Genomic DNA, 17,500 nt, shown 5'->3' with positions numbered 1-17,500 from the left:
TCCATCCACCACTCCCCTATCTCTCTCAGTTTCTCCTCCATCTCCTCGTGGTTGGCTCCACTGTTGAGAGAATCACACACACACACATAAATAATCATTAATCATTAATAATCATGTTGCTGTTCATTAACCACCCTGCTGAATCACACACACACTCACACACTCTCACTCACTCACACACACACACACACACACACACTGACTCACACACACACTAACACACTCTCACTCACTCACTCACATACACACACACTCATACACACACACAGACACACACACACTGAGACACACACACACTCACACACCCACACACACACACTCACACACACACACATACACTCACACACAGACACACACACACTGAGACACACACACACTCACACACCCACACACACACATGCACACGCACACACACACACACACTCACACACTCTCACTCACTCACTCACATACACACACACTCATACACACACACATACACACACACACACACAGACACACACACACTGAGACACACACACACACACACACTGACTCACACACACACTCACACACCCACACACACACACACGCACGCAAACACACACTCACACACACGCACACACATGCACACGCACACACACACACGCACACACACACACACTGACACACACACACTGACACACACACACACACACTGACACACACACACACATATAAATAAGAGTTTTCACAACATTGCCCTTACGTATCATCCTTTTGTCTTTAGCAAGGACAGGAGCAACTGTAATCAGCTCTCCTGCTCTGACCAGTGTTTGAGAGACAGAACGAATTTGTCTCTAATACCTGCATTTAACCAAAATGTACCTTTTATAGTAAGCTCATTCTATGAGTTGTATTTTAAGATCTAATAATGAATTTATCTCTATGGAAATGTTCCAACAACACCCACCCCTGACCAGGTGAACCCCCTCTAGGTCCTGTGAGTGATTGAGTCTCCTCATCAGCAGCAGCAGTGTTTAAACTGGAGCAGGCAGAGGAATCAGAAATCTGGGGTTTACCTGTCAGAGTCTCCAGACAAGTCCAGTAGATCAATGTGATTATTTCTGCTTCTCTCTGGAGTCGGGACCATTTCTGATCTCCTCTCTGTTTCCTCCTGGTCATCCCTTCTGATAGAATCACACACTCATATCAATAATCAGTCATTAATAATCATGTTGCTGTTCATTATAAACACACAGCCTCCCCTGAACAGGTACAGCCCCCCTTTCCCAGTTTCTCTTTGAAGTCTCTGGTTCAGTTTTCATGGCCCTATCGTCGAGGGGACACTAGCCTGGAGCAGACAGAGGAATCAGAAATCGGGGCTTTACCTGTCAGAGTCTGCAGACCTGTCCAGTGGTTCAAAATCATTACTGTTTCTTTTACTTTCACGCGAGCCCATGTCTGTGTTTTCGAAACCACTTGTCCCTCAGGTAGTTGTATTTCTTCTCTGCAAAACAATTTTAACGAGTCAGTTATTAAAGAGCACAGCTTCAGTTTCATTTTGATACGGTGCCGCCCTACAGACCCCAGAAGTGTTGTGAAAATGAAAGTAATCAGGAGTACTAGATATATTTAAATGTCTGCCGGGTTTGGGTCGTTGTAAATGTATTGCACTGATGAAGACCGAAACTGTGTCATATATATGATAAGATGTGACAGAGCTGTGAATGTGTTTAAACTACACAGTGCAGAACGCAATTCGACCAGCATATTGTTTCATTGTTTTAATGTTTATCGATACGAGAGCGACGGGGCAGCCCGTTCTGTTTCGCGTGCACGCGCGCGGAGAAGTGAGCGCGCTGCCGATGTTGTCTTGTTATGTGTTTGAATTGGCCGCCGCTTCATTCCAAACCCAGTTCACATCGTGCTTTGGAGGCACACGCGATAGAAGCAGCCGGATAATGCATACAGCATACAGCTTTCTTAATGTTAGAAGTGGTTAATGTTGTCGTTGACAAAGACTGCCACCTGCAGTTTGTTTCTGAATAATAATACACAGTAACCACTGTGTTTCTTTCACTACAACAGAGTTAAAATTCCACTGCATTCAAACTATTGCGCCCCTTATCTGCAAAGCTGGATGTATTCTTTTTTTTAATGAAATCATTTCAGTTTTAATGAAGTTTAGCAGAATTTCGGTTACTATTGTTTTAATGTAAAGATACAAAAACGATCATCTTTCAGTGTATACGACTTTCAATATATTCTAAACCTTTCAACAGTGATTACTTTTCGTTCTAGCTGTGGTGGCGATTTGATCAATGTATACCAGACAGAGCATCATTGCTGTCGCCGTGCTGTTCATAACTGATTACGAATATATTGCAATACCAGCCATGTAAGAAAAGTAATATACTGCTAGTAAATATGTGATTTATATGTAAAATAGCCTATGTGTACCCTGTTGTACAAATACAATGGTATATCATGGTAAGTCATGGTTTCTTATGATAAACCATGATTTATGATATACCATGACGTACCATACTGTGGAATTCATTGTTTACATTTTCAAACAAAATAGTGCAATATATATTTTTATGCAGAAACGCTGCTAAAAGTATTTCTTTTTAAAAAATAATGTTGTAGAAATCATTTATATGGGGCTCTTGAATTTTTTTTATCCCATCTTCATTTTGTGAGCATCCATTGTAAGACTATCAGTGTTAGACATCGCAATATATATATATATATATATATATATATATATATATATATATATATATATATATATATATATATATATATGAAGGTTCAAAATTATTCACACCCTAAACATTAAAATGCAACTTTGGACAGATATATATATATATATATATATATATCTGTCCAAAGTTGCATTTTAATGTTTAGGGTGTGAATAATTTTGAACCTTCAGTATTTGAAACAAAATACAAATATTTTGTCAAATACTTTTGCAAAGTCCAATACTGAATGTCTGAAAATATTAATGTTTTCATTCATTTATGCAACAAATACCTTGCATTTATTTTGCTAAAACCCATTCTAGTCTATGAAGGGTGTGAATAATCCTGGAGGCAGCTGTATATAAATTAGTTTACTGAGGTGTATCAGTGTATTTAATCCAAATTCATTTTGAGGGCAGTTTATTTAAGATGGAATATTTCAATTATTTTTGAAGGCAAATTGTTTTAATCTAATATTTTAATAAATATTTTGCCTTCAATAGAAAAAAAAGTCTAAATTTTGACTTTCACACATTTTGGTAAACGATTATGATTATTATTTATTATTTATTTCTTAGCAGACGCCCTAATCCAGGGCGACTTGCAGTCGTAACACACCTGTTTGTGTAGCCTGCTGTATACACAGCAATGCTCCCCTGATCTTAAACAGTTAGAATGAAACACATGTTCTACATTTCATATTAAACTTCTTCCAGAGTCACAATCAATAGATAACAAACAAAGCAACACTTTGATATATATTTTTTTAAATGAATCTGTTACCTGTTAAAGCTAGACGTCTCTCTCACAAGAATGTGTTTTTTAAAGCTTACTGAATTGAGAACTGCTGTAGACGTGCTGTCAAACCACAAGACTACGTGACTCTAGTGCTGTGGGGTGTCAAAACGAAGTTTCTGTCACCACAAGTTTGCTGTTATGAACTTTTCTATTGAACACAAATAACCCCTCACGCATCATGTACAAAGATATATATACAGTCCTGAGAGACACAGAGACATACTTTGTAATCTTCATAAATATACAGCTGCCTCCAGGATTATTCACACCCTTCATAGACTAGAATGGGTTTTAGCAAAATAAATGCAAGTGTACATTCAGTATTTGTTGCATAAATTAATGAAAACAGTAATATTTTCAGACATTCAGTATTGGACTTTGCAAAAGTATATTTGTCCAACATATTTGCATGTTTCTTTCAAAAACGTAGGGTGCCCAACCAATCCAGTCCTCATGGGCCCACTACAGAGTCTTCTGGTTTAGCAACAACCAATCTGCCAGTTAGTTAACTGGCATCATAATGCCATTTAACTACATTGAAACTGTATTCTTGCGTTTTAAAAACTGTATGAATTATTCTGCTGCTTTCATCATATGCGGTTTATAGTTTGCTTCTATCATGCTTACATCCAAAGTTATTCAAGTTTATTGTGCATCAAGCCCTATCTATATAGACTGCAGTGTGTGTGTGTGTGTCACACTGTGTGTGCCCCTCTGTGCTTCATTATTACACTGTGCAGTGTCTATCCTGGCCACTAGAGGTCTCTAGCTGTGAGAGCTCTATCTATATAGACTGCAGTGTGTGTGTGTGTGTCACACTGTGTGTGCCCCTCTGTGCTTCATTATTACACTGTGCAGTGTCTATCCTGGCCACTAGAGGTCTCTAGCTGTGAGAGCTCTATCTATATAGACTTGTATAGCAGCAGTGTATCAGAACTCCAGGAATATTATTTCCAGATCACATGCATCAGGACATCATTGAGTTAATAAAAGTCACAAGGCAACATTACAGGAAATGCATACATTTATTATTACAACTGAAAAGTACAAAGATATATACACTGGGAATGTATTATACAATATTGATTATAAGTGATTATTGATTTATTAGCAGACGCTCTTACCCAGTTACAGTTGTAAAGAATCACAATACAAGAATCACAATATAATTTAAGAGCAAGATACAAAAGACAATGACTTCAGCCCCAATAAGAACCAGTAGAAAACTCAGTACAGTTCAAAATGGTGCGGCTCATTAGAGCAGATCACAGTGTCAGTGATAGTGACATCAGGACAGTATACAAGTGCAGTGGAATAAATCAGGTGAAGTACAAAATACCACAGATTGGGGAGCGTGCTCAGTTTAAAATGATTACAAATGAAAAGTACAGTACAAGATATAGACTAGATTGACACACATTGTATATATACAACATTATACACATATATTTACAGTATATACTGCTGCTAACATGAAGCAATGCAGTAGCATGACACAGTGTCCAGGGAGGGAGTCAGAGGGAGGGAGGGAGTCGGTGGGAGTCAGAGGGAGGGTGTTAGAGGGAGGGAGGGAGGGAGTCAGAAGGAGGGAGTCAGAGGGAGGGAGTCAGAAGGAGGGAGGGAGTCAGTGGGAGTCAGACAGAGGGAGTTAGAGGGAGGGTGGGAGTCAGAGGGAGGGAGTCAGAGGGAGGGAGTCAGTGGGAGTCAGAGGGTGGGAGTCAGAGGGGGGGAGGGAGTTAGAGAGAGGGAGGGAGTCAGAGGGAGGGAGTTAGAGGGAGGGAGTTAGAGGGAGGGAGTCAGTTGGAGTCAGAGGGAGGGAGGGAGTCAGAGGGAGTCAGAGGGAGTTAGAGGGAGTCAGTTGGAGTCAGAGGGAGGGAGGGAGTCAGAGGGAGTCAGAGGGAGGGAGGGAGTCAGAGGGAGTCAGAGGGAGGGAGGGAGTCAGTTGGAGTCAGAGGGAGGGAGGGAGTCAGAGGGAGTCAGAGGGAGGGAGGGAGTCAGTTGGAGTCAGAGGGAGGGAGTTAGAGGGAGGGAGTCAGAGGGAGGGAGTCAGTTGGAGTCAGAGGGAGGGAGGGAGTCAGAGGGAGTCAGAGGGAGGGAGGGAGTCAGAGGGAGGGAGGGAGTCAGTTGGAGTCAGAGGGAGGGAGGGAGTCAGAGGGAGTCAGAGGGAGGGAGGGAGTCAGTTGGAGTCAGAGGGAGGGAGTTAGAGGGAGGGAGTCAGAGGGAGGGAGTCAGTTGGAGTCAGAGGGAGGGAGGGAGTCAGAGGGAGTCAGAGGGAGGGAGTTACAGGGAGGGAGTTAGAGGGAGTCAGAGGGAGGGAGTTATAGAGAGTCAGTGGGAGGGAGTCAGTGGGAGGGAGGGAGGGAGTTAGAGGGAGGGAGTTAGAGGGAGTCAGTGGGAGGGAGGGAGGGAGTCAGAGGGAGGGAGGGAGTCAGAGGGAGGGAGTTAGAGGGAGTCAGTGGGAGGGAGGGAGGGAGTCAGAGGGAGGGAGTTAGAGGGAGGGAGGGAGTCAAACACCCATGGGAGTCGCTGGTGCGCGGGGTGAGCATTTTTTTTAACTAACCTTTACAATATTTGAAAATAAACCATCCATCAGGTTTATATTGAACTCAATGTCTTTTGCACACTGACGGATCAGGTTTGCTTTTGCTGCTTTGTCTCTGTTCTGTCCTAGAATGGATTTAAATCTCTCATCGAAAACACCTGTTGTTTTAATGTTATCTAAAACGCCTCGAGCGTTGTCTTTAATCTCTTCGACCAAGTTCTTGAATTCTGTGTCAGACTCAGTGACGACCCCCAAGGACAGGATTTCATTGACTTCCTTTATGCGCTCGTTAACCATTGTGGCTGTTTCAATGACATCATTCATGTCCTTGATAACACGATCTCTCAATCTCGTTAAAAGAATGTTAATGGACATCATTAACACAAGGAGAGCAGTACCCACTCCGACTCCAATTCAGATTCCCGCTAGGCCTCCTGTAAGTATTGTCGCCACTACAGCAGCTGTACAGCCTGCGGCTGCTGCAGCCCCGCCCACTGCGGCAGGGTGTACAAGGCGATATATAATCCTACCAGCCTCAATGATTCCTTCATTCAGCGCTCTCCTCTTTTCCTGGTATTTTGGTTCCAAGTCCTTAAGCATCTTCACTTCCTTCCTGGCCCTGCAGAGAAAAACAGTTCTCTTGTGAGATCAGAGCAGCAGAACCACCAAACACTGCTCTGCTGGAGGAGGGAAGGACTCCCCTATAAAAAATATACCCTTGTACTTGGACCGGATTTTGGAACAAGGTACAATATAATGTTATCAGTGTGAAAGTACAATGGTATTGTATTATATATATATATATATATATATATATATATATATATATATATATATATATATATATATATATATATACAGACATGCTCAAATTTGTTGGTACCCTTACAGCTCATTGAAATAATGCTTCATTCCTCCTGAAAAGTGATGAAATTAAAAGCTATTTTATCATGTATACTTGCATGCCTTTGGTATGTCATAGAATAAAGCAAAGAAGCTGTGAAAAGAGATGAATTATTGCTTATTCTACAAGTATATTCTAAAATGGCCTGGACACATTTGTTGGTACCCCTTAGAAAAGATAATAAATAATTGGATTATAGTGATATTTCAAACTAATTAGTTTCTTTAATTAGTATCACACATGTCTCCAATCTTGTAATCAGTCATTCAGCCTATTTAAATGGAGAAAAGTAGTCGCTGTGCTGTTTGGTATCATTGTGTGCACCACACTGAACATGGACCAGAGAAAGCAAAGGAGAGAGTTGTCTGAGGAGATTAGAAAGAAAATAATAGACAAGCATGGTAAAGGTAAAGGCTACAAGACCATCTCCAAGCAGCTTGATGTTCCTGTGACAACAGTTGCAAATATTATTAAGAAGTTTAAGGTCCATGGAACTGTAGCCAACCTCCCTGGGCACGGCCGCAAGAGGAAAATCGACCCCAGATTGAACAGAAGGATAGTGCGAATGGTAGAAAAAGAACCAAGGGTAACTGCCAAAGAGATCCAAGCTGAACTCCAAGGTGAAGGTACGTCAGTTTCTAATCACACCATCCGTCGCTTTTTGAGCGAAAGTGGGCTCCATGGAAGAAGACCCAGGAGGACTCCACTTCTGAAAGAAAAACATAAAAAAGCCAGACTGGAATTTGCTAAAATGCATATTGACAAGCCACAATCCTCCTGGGAGAATGTCCTTTGGACAGATGAGTCAAAACTTGAGCTTTTTGGCAAGTCACATCAGCTCTATGTTCACAGATGAAAAAATGAAGCTTTCAAAGAAAAGAACACCATACCTACAGTGAAACATGGAGGAGGCTCGGTTATGTTTTGGGGCTGCCTTGAATCTGTGCAGGGCACAATGAAATCTCAAGACTATCAAGGCATTCTGGAGGGAAACGTACTGCCCAGTGTCAGAAAGCTGTCTCAGTCGCAGGTCATGGGTCCTCCAACAGGATAATGACCCAAAACACACAGCTAAAAGCACCCAAGAATGGATAAGAACAAAACATTGGACTATTCTGAAGTGGCCTTCTATGAGTCCTGATCTGAATCCTATCAAACATCTATGGAAAGAGCTGAAACTTGCAGTCTGGAGAAGGCACCCATCAAACCTGAGACAGCTGGAGCAGTTTGCTCAGGAAGAGTGGGCCAAACTACCTGTTAACAGGTGCAGAAGTCTCATTGAGAGCTACAGAAAACATTTGATTGCAGTGATTGCCTCTAAAGGTTGTGCAAGAAAATATTAGCTTAGCGGTCCCATCATTTTTGTCCATGCCATTTTCATTTGTTTTCTTATTTACAATATTATGTTGAATAAAAAATCAAAAGCAAAGTCTGATTTCTATTAAATATGGAATAAACAATGGTGGATGACAATTACTTTTGTCAGTTTCAAGTTATTTCAGAGAAAATTGTGCATTCTTCATTTTTTGTGGAGGGGTACCAACAAATTTGAGCACGACTGTATATATATATATATATATATATATATATATATATATATATATATATATATATATCCTATACCATCAATGTACAATGCTGTATTAATATGGTACAAAATAATGTTATCAGTGTGAAAGTACAATGGTATTGTATAATTTATATATATATATATATATATATATATATATATATATATATATATATATATATATATATATATATATATATATATATATCCTTGTGATGAAGAGCGAATTAACCTGAATCAACAATCTCCCTCTCGGCGGTGAGGGCACTGTGCAACAGGAACTGCGGGCTTCGTTCTGAATGGTTGCGCAGTTCATTCCAGGGGCAGTCAGAAGCCGGCCATTCAGGAAGAGGGCGGCTTTACGTTACCAGGAGTCATCGCCCTACTACGGTAAGCGAAGTTTCAGTCATGAATTGGAGGAGATGTGATTGAACTAGCTATGGGAGGGGGCGGGGCCGTAATCGGTTCCTTTGTTGTGGTTAATGGGAGGAAACAAGGACGGGAAACTTGAATGAAGTGTTTTCCCATTGATAAAAAGAAACCCTGTATTTGTCTTTGGCAGACGGCTGATACAAAGCCGGGAGCTGCAGCCAGAAGCCAGCGCTAAGCCCGGACCTGAACGCACAAACCACCAGCACTCAGCACCACACCTGCACCAAGAGCACGCACAGTCTGGAGACGTGTTTATGTGTTTGTCTTATTATTTCGGGACTGCAACCCCTTGTTTGGCACTGACGATACCCATTGCTGGGTAGAGACAGCTTTATTATTTAAACCCTTTTGCTCAAGGAAATTAAAGACTTTAACTGTGAACTTTGTGTTTGTCCTTGTCTGAAGCACCTGCCTCACCTGTACACCTGAGCACTGCAAACCACTTTGCCACAATCCTATACCATCAATATACAATGCTGTATTAATATGGTACTATAATGTTATCAGTGTGAAAGTACAATGGTATTGTATAATGTATATCCTATACCATCAATGTACAATGCTGTATTAATATGGCACTATAATGCAGTACATCCATAATACAGCATTGCACATTGATGGTATAGGATATGTACATTTACTATACAATACTACTGTACTTTCACACTGATACCATGATACTATGATACCTTGTTCCAAGATCCAGTGGTACAAGTAGCATGCTTGTATATTTTTATAGGGGCTTTTCTAGCAAGCCTCCAGCTCAATGACTTTCTTCACTCCAAGAGCATCACTTCAACTTCTCAGTAACTATTTCAATTAGAGATCTACACTGTCAGGTAGTTTGAAAATCAAAAACAAACCTCTTCAGTTCCATCTCCCTCCTCTGTCTCTCCTCCAGTTCCATCTCCCTCCTCTGTCTCTCCTCCAGTTCCATCTCCCTCCTCTGTCTCTCCTCCAGTTCCATCTCCCTCCTCTGTCTCTCCTCCAGTTCCATCTCCCTCCTCTGTCTCTCCTCCAGTTCCATCTCCCTCCTCTGTCTCTCCTCCCTCCTCTGTCTCTCCTCCAGTTCGTCCTCACTGTTGAGAGAATCACAAACTCATATCAAATATAATTCTCATTAATAATCATGTTGCTGTTTATTAGAAACACACAGCCTCCCCTGAACAGGTGAACCCCCCCCCCTCCTGTTCCTGTGAGTCTGATTGAAGTGATATCCTGTTCTCTCTCTCTCTCTTAATATTAAACTGGATCCAGCTCTTTACTGCTCCTAACTCTCCTTGCAGTGAGAGAGTGAGTGAGATAGTCAGTCGTGTCCATGTCTGTTTCTACTAAATCACTTCAACACTGCTGCACTGGAGTCTCATCATCATCATCATCATCATCATCATCATCATCATCATCATCATCATCATCATCATCATCATCATCATCATCATCATCATCATCATCATCCTCATCCTCATCCTCATCGTCATCATCAGCATCACCATCATCGTCATCATCATCATCATCACCAGCATGCTTAATAGTAAACTGGAGCAGGCAGAGGAATCACAAATCAGGGATTTACCTGCCAGAGTCTCCAGACATGTTAGGTGGATCAAATTCTTTACTGTTTCTCCTTCTCCCTGGACTCGGGTTTGTGTCTGTGTATACTGTATCACTCATCCCTCAGGTGGTTGTATTTCTCCTCTGAAACACAATTTCAACCAGTCAGTTATTAAAGCGCACAGAGTTTCCAATGTCACAGTTTCACACTCCCCTCTTGTCTTTTCCTGGTGTTTGTAATCACTCTGAGACTGCAGTAACTCTCAAACTCTGTGTTTCATTATGTGAGTCTTGATTGATGCTCAGAGCACTTTCTGCACTTCATCACTTCTTGTTATTGATCTTTCATCAATAATATATACATTATTAAAGTGGAACTCAAGTTGTTTTATTGTGTGTGTTGCATGTTAAGAACGAAAAGGAAAATAACCCTGCGCTTCGCAATTTCATTTATTTTTCGACATCACTGTAGTTCTGAAATTCTTCTGAAGGATACATGTGAAGCCATCTTGAAAACGGAGCACTGTGTAGACTAGCAATTGAATGATGGTGTAAAAATGTGGTCAGGATGTAAAAAATAATAAAAACAATACATACACCTTATTTAAACAGTTGTAGTAGCAACATATGAGAACATGTAACACACACACAAAAAAACACAGAAACAGTCCTTGAAAACTTGAAAAGTATTAATCATTCCATGAAGCTTCAGCTTCAAAAACATTTAGAGATATCTTAAAATGATTTAGAGATATCTCTAAATATTTGAAGATATCTTCAAATATTTAGAGATATCTGGAAATGATTTAGAGATATCTTAAAATGATTTAGAGATATCTCTAAATATTTGAAGATATCTTCAAATATTTAGAGATATCTGGAAATGATTTAGAGATATCTTCAAATATTTAGAGATATCTATAAATGAATTAGAGATATCTCTAAATGATAATTTGGCATGCCATAGTAAATCAATTTGAGATATCTTTATTTCATTTTTAGATATCTCAAATTGATTTACAGATATCTTTAAATTCATTTTAGATATCTTAAAAACTGCACAATTAAAGATATCTGGAATTCAATTTGAGATATCTTGAAGTGTTTTACAGATATCTCTAAATATTTCAAGATATCTTAAAATGCAATTAGAGATATCTCTAAATGATAATTTGGCTTGCCATAAAAGCCGCCCTCTTCCTGAATGGCCGGCTTCTGACTGCCCCTGGAATGAACTGCGCAACCATTCAGAACGAAGCCTGCAGTTCCTGTTGCACAGTGCCCTCACCGCCGAGAGGGAGATTGTTGATTCAGATTAATTTGCTCTTCATCACAAGGAGATATATATATATATAATTATACAATACCATTGTACTTTCACACTGATAACATTATTTTGTACCATATTAATACAGCATTGTACATTGATGGTATAGGATATATATATATATATATATATATATATATATATATATATATATATATATATATATATATATATATATATATATATATATATATATATATATATAATACAATACCATTGTACTTTCACACTGATGACATTATATTGTACCTTGTTCCAAAATCCGGTCCAAGTACAAGGGTATATTTTTTATAGGGGAGTCCTTCCCTCCTCCAGCAGAGCAGTGTTTGGTGGTTCTGCTGCTCTGATCTCACAAGAGAACTGTTTTTCTCTGCAGGGCCAGGAAGGAAGTGAAGATGCTTAAGGACTTGGAACCAAAATACCAGGAAAAGAGGAGAGCGCTGAATGAAGGAATCATTGAGGCTGGTAGGATTATATATCGCCTTGTACACCCTGCCGCAGTGGGCGGGGCTGAAGCAGCCGCAGGCTGTACAGCTGCTGTAGTGGCGACAATACTTACAGGAGGCCTAACGGGAATCTGAATTGGAGTCGGAGTGGGTACTGCTCTCCTTGTGTTAATGATGTCCATTAACATTCTTTTAAAGGTATTGAGAGATCGTGTTATCAAGGACATGAATGATGTCATTGAAACAGCCACAATGGTTAACGAGCGCATAAAGGAAGTCAATGAAATCCTGTCCTTGGGGGTCGTCACTGAGTCTGACACAGAATTCAAGAACTTGGTCGAAGAGATTAAAGACAACGCTCGAGGCGTTTTAGATAACATTAAAACAACAGGTGTTTTCGATGAGAGATTTAAATCCATTCTAGGACAGAACAGAGACAAAGCAGCAAAAGCAAACCTGATCCGTCAGTGTGCAAAAGACATTGAGTTCAATATAAACCTGATGGATGGTTTATTTTCAAATATTGTAAAGGTTAAAAAAAATGCTCACCCCGCGCACCAGCGACTCCCATGGGTGTTTGACTCCCTCCCTCCCTCTAACTCCCTCCCTCTGACTCCCTCCCTCCCTCCCACTGACTCCCTCTAACTCCCTCCCTCTGACTCCCTCCCACCCTCTAACTCCCTCCCTCCCTCCCACTGACTCCCTCCCACTGACTCTCTATAACTCCCTCCCTCTGACTCCCTCCCTCCCTCTGACTCCCACTGACTACCTCCCTCCCTCTGACTCCCACTGACTCCCTCCCTCCCTCTAACTCCCTCCCTCTGACTCCCTCCCTCTCTCTAACTCCCTCCCTCCCTCTGACTCCCTCCCTCTGACTCCCTCTAACTCCCTCCCTCTGACTCCCTCCCTCTGACTCCCTCTAACTCCCTCCCTCTGACTCCCTCCCTCTGACTCCCTCTAACTCCCTCCCTCTGACTCCCTCCCTCTGACTCCCACTGACTCCCTCCCTCCCTCTAACTCCCTCCCTCCCTCTGACGCCCACTGACTCCCTCCCTCCCTCCCTCTGACTACCTCCCTCCCTCCCTCTAACTCCCTCCCTCTGACTCCCTCCCTCTCTCTAACTCCCTCCCTCCCTCTGACTCCCTCTAACTCCCTCCCTCTGACTCCCTCCCTCTGACTCCCTCTAACTCCCTCCCTCTGACTCCCTCCCTCTGACTCCAACTGACTCCCTCCCTCCCTCTGACTCCCTCTGACTCCCTCCCTCCCTCTGACTCCAACTGACTCCCTCCCTCTAACTCCCTCCCTCTAACTCCCTCCCTCTGACTCCCTCCCTCTCTCTAACTCCCTCCCCCCCTCTGACTCCCTCCCTCTGACTCCCTCTAACTCCCTCCCTCTGACTCCCTCCCTCTGACTCCCTCTAACTCCCTCCCTCTGACTCCCACCCTCTGACTCCCTCTAACTCCCTCCCTCTAACTCCCTCCCTCTGACTCCCTCCCTCTCTCTAACTCCCTCCCCCCCTCTGACTCCCACCCTCTGACTCCCACTGACTCCCTCCCTCTGACTCCCTCCCTCTGACTCCCACCCTCCCTCTAACTCCCTCTGTCTGACTCCCACTGACTCCCTCCCTCCTTCTGACTCCCTCCCTCTGACTCCCTCCTTCTGACTCCCTCCCTCCCTCCCTCTAACACCCTCCCTCTGACTCCCACCGACTCCCTCCCTCCCTCTGACTCCCTCCCTGGACACTGTGTCATGCTACTGCATTGCTTCATGTTAGCAGCAGTATATACTGTAAATATATGTGTATAATGTTGTATATATACAATGTGTGTCAATCTAGTCTATATCTTGTACTGTACTTTTCATTTGTAATCATTTTAAACTGAGCACGCTCCCCAATCTGTGGTATTTTGTACTTCACCTGATTTATTCCACTGCACTTGTATACTGTCCTGATGTCACTATCACTGACACTGTGATCTGCTCTAATGAGCCGCACCATTTTGAACTGTACTGAGTTTTCTACTGGTTCTTATTGGGGCTGAAGTCATTGTCTTTTGTATCTTGCTCTTAAATTATATTGTGATTCTTGTATTGTGATTCTTTACAACTGTAACTGGGTAAGAGCGTCTGCTAATAAATCAATAATCACTTATAATCAATATTGTATAATACATTCCCAGTGTATATATCTTTGTACTTTTCAGTTGTAATAATAAATGTATGCATTTCCTGTAATGTTGCCTTGTGACTTTTATTAACTCAATGATGTCCTGATGCATGTGATCTGGAAATAATATTCCTGGAGTTCTGATACACTGCTGCTATACAAGTCTATATAGATAGAGCTCTCACAGCTAGAGACCTCTAGTGGCCAGGATAGACACTGCACAGTGTAATAATGAAGCACAGAGGGGCACACACAGTGTGACACACACACACACACACTGCAGTCTATATAGATAGAGCTCTCACAGCTAGAGACCTCTAGTGGCCAGGATAGACACTGCACAGTGTAATAATAAAGCACAGAGGGGCACACACAGTGTGACACACACACACACACTGCAGTCTATATAGATAGGGCTTGATGCACAATAAACTTGAATAACTTTGGATGTAAGCATGATAGAAGCAAACTATAAACCGCATATGATGAAAGCAGCAGAATAATTCATACAGTTTTTAAAACGCAAGAATACAGTTTCAATGTAGTTAAATGGCATTATGATGCCAGTTAACTAACTGGCAGATTGGTTGTTGCTAAACCAGAAGACTCTGCAGTGGGCCCATGAGGACTGGATTGGTTGGGCACCCTACGTTTTTGAAAGAAACATGCAAATATGTTGGACAAATATACTTTTGCAAAGTCCAATACTGAATGTCTGAAAATATTACTGTTTTCATTAATTTATGCAACAAATACTGAATGTACACTTGCATTTATTTTGCTAAAACCCATTCTAGTCTACGAAGGGTGTGAATAATCCTGGAGGCAGCTGTATATTTATGAAGATTACAAAGTATGTCTTTGTGTCTCTCAGGACTGTATATATATCTTTGTACATGATGCGTGAGGGGTTATTTGTGTTCAATAGAAAAGTTCATAACAGCAAACTTGTGGTGACAGAAACTTCGTTTTGACACCCCACAGCACTAGAGTCACGTAGTCTTGTGGTTTGACAGCACGTCTACAGCAGTTCTCAATTCAGTAAGCTTTAAAAAACACATTCTTGTGAGAGAGACGTCTAGCTTTAACAGGTAACAGATTCATTTAAAAAAAAATATATCAAAGTGTTGCTTTGTTTGTTATCTATTGATTGTGACTCTGGAAGAAGTTTAATATGAAATGTAGAACATGTGTTTCATTCTAACTGTTTAAGATCAGGGGAGCATTGCTGTGTATACAGCAGGCTACACAAACAGGTGTGTTACGACTGCAAGTCGCCCTGGATTAGGGTGTCTGCTAAGAAATAAATAATAAATAATAATCATAATCGTTTACCAAAATGTGTGAAAGTCAAAATTTAGACTTTTTTTTCTATTGAAAGCAAAATATTTATTAAAATATTAGATTAAAACAATTTGCCTTCAAAAATAATTGAAATATTCCATCTTAAATAAACTGCCCTCAAAATGAATTTGGATTAAATACACTGATACACCTCAGTAAACTAATTTATATACAGCTGCCTCCAGGATTATTCACACCCTTCATAGACTAGAATGGGTTTTAGCAAAATAAATGCAAGGTATTTGTTGCATAAATGAATGAAAACATTAATATTTTCAGACATTCAGTATTGGACTTTGCAAAAGTATTTGACAAAATATTTGTATTTTGTTTCAAATACTGAAGGTTCAAAATTATTCACACCCTAAACATTAAAATGCAACTTTGGACAGATATATATATATATATATATATATATATATATATATATATATATATATATATATATATATATATATATATATATATATCTGTCCAAAGTTGCATTTTAATGTTTAGGGTGTGAATAATTTTGAACCTTCATATATATATATATATATATTGCGATGTCTAACACTGATAGTCTTACAATGGATGCTCACAAAATGAAGATGGGATAAAAAAAAATTCAAGAGCCCCATATAAATGATTTCTACAACATTATTTTTTAAAAAGAAATACTTTTAGCAGCGTTTCTGCATAAAAATATATATTGCACTATTTTGTTTGAAAATGTAAACAATGAATTCCACAGTATGGTACGTCATGGTATATCATAAATCATGGTTTATCATAAGAAACCATGACTTACCATGATATACCATTGTATTTGTACAACAGGGTACACATAGGCTATTTTACATATAAATCACATATTTACTAGCAGTATATTACTTTTCTTACATAGCTGGTATTGCAATATATTCGTAATCAGTTATGAACAGCACGGCGACAGCAATGATGCTCTGTCTGGTATACATTGATCAAATCGCCACCACAGCTAGAACGAAAAGTAATCACTGTTGAAAGGTTTAGAATATATTGAAAGTCGTATACACTGAAAGATGATCGTTTTTGTATCATTACATTAAAACAATAGGAACCGAAATTCTGCTAAACTTCATTAAAACTGAAATGATTTCATTAAAAAAAAGAATACATCCAGCTTTGCAGATAAGGGGCGCAATAGTTTGAATGCAGTGGAATTTTAACTCTGTTGTAGTGAAAGAAACACAGTGGTTACTGTGTATTATTATTCAGAAACAAACTGCAGGTGGCAGTCTTTGTCAACGACAACATTAACCACTTCTAACATTAAGAAAGCTGTATGCTGTATGCATTATCCGGCTGCTTCTATCGCGTGTGCCTCCAAAGCACGATGTGAACTGGGTTTGGAATGAAGCGGCGGCCAATTCAAACACATAACAAGACAACATCGGCAGCGCGCTCACTTCTCCGCGCGCGTGCACGCGAAACAGAACGGGCTGCTCCGTCGCTCTCGTATCGATAAACATTAAAACAATGAAACAATATGCTGGTCGAATTGCGTTCTGTACTGTGTAGTTTAAACACATTCACAGCTCTGTCACATCTTATCATATATATGACACAGTTTCGGTCTTCATCAGTGCAATACATTTACAACGACCCAAACCCGGCAGACATTTAAATATATCTAGTACTCCTGGTTACTTTCATTTTCACAACACTTCTGGGGCCTGTAGGGCGGCAC

General features: G+C 40.6%; 3 protein-coding genes across 4 annotated transcripts in view; 1 reads left to right on the top strand and 2 right to left on the bottom strand.

Annotated features, from left to right (window-relative positions):
• LOC131702703 (uncharacterized) overlaps positions 1-1,748 on the bottom strand; it is a 23,129-nt gene extending 21,381 nt beyond the window's left edge. The window contains exons 1-3 of one of the 2 annotated variants that reach the window (XM_059004490.1): positions 1,350-1,748; positions 1,041-1,148; positions 1-60 (exon numbers count right to left, since the gene is read on the bottom strand). The exon at positions 1-60 is cut by the window's left edge and continues 243 nt beyond it. In XM_059004490.1, the coding sequence (XP_058860473.1) occupies positions 1-60; positions 1,041-1,148; positions 1,350-1,420 (239 nt within the window). In that variant the 5' untranslated portion in view covers positions 1,421-1,748. The remainder of the gene's footprint in view (positions 61-1,040; positions 1,149-1,349) is intronic. The other variant, XM_059004491.1, reaches the window with a different exon arrangement.
• Positions 1,749-6,005: 4,257 nt separating this feature from the next.
• Positions 6,006-10,643, bottom strand: LOC131702711 (capping protein inhibiting regulator of actin dynamics-like). Its single transcript, XM_059004503.1, has 3 exons — positions 10,528-10,643; positions 9,818-10,033; positions 6,006-6,667 (listed from the first exon to the last, which is right to left on the bottom strand). The coding sequence occupies exons 1-3, from the start codon at positions 10,623-10,625 to the stop codon at positions 6,463-6,465; spliced, it is 519 nt and encodes a 172-aa protein (XP_058860486.1). The 5' UTR covers positions 10,626-10,643; the 3' UTR covers positions 6,006-6,462.
• A 6,778-nt stretch (positions 10,644-17,421) lies between these two features.
• The window catches only part of LOC131702704 (uncharacterized), an 8,004-nt gene continuing 7,925 nt past the window's right edge, over positions 17,422-17,500 (top strand). Inside the window, exon 1 of the mRNA XM_059004492.1 lies at positions 17,422-17,500. This exon is cut by the window's right edge and continues 470 nt beyond it. The gene's annotated coding sequence lies outside the window, so the exon portion shown is untranslated.

This window comes from Acipenser ruthenus, chromosome 30 (genome assembly GCF_902713425.1).
Source record: "Acipenser ruthenus chromosome 30, fAciRut3.2 maternal haplotype, whole genome shotgun sequence".
Classification (NCBI taxonomy): Eukaryota; Metazoa; Chordata; class Actinopteri; order Acipenseriformes; family Acipenseridae; genus Acipenser; species Acipenser ruthenus.
This window is presented reverse-complemented; position numbering and strand designations above follow the sequence as displayed.

Coding starts and splice junctions, on each gene's coding strand:
- LOC131702711 (XM_059004503.1), bottom strand. CDS start 10,625: ATGAGTGATACAGTATACACAGACACAAACCCGAGTCCAGGGAGAAGG. Junction 10,034..10,527: donor ATGTCTGGAGACTCTGGCAG/GTAAATCCCTGA, acceptor TTCTCTCAACAG/TGAGGACGAACTGGAGGAGA. Junction 6,668..9,817: donor AGGGAGATGGAACTGAAGAG/GTTTGTTTTTGA, acceptor TTTTCTCTGCAG/GGCCAGGAAGGAAGTGAAGA.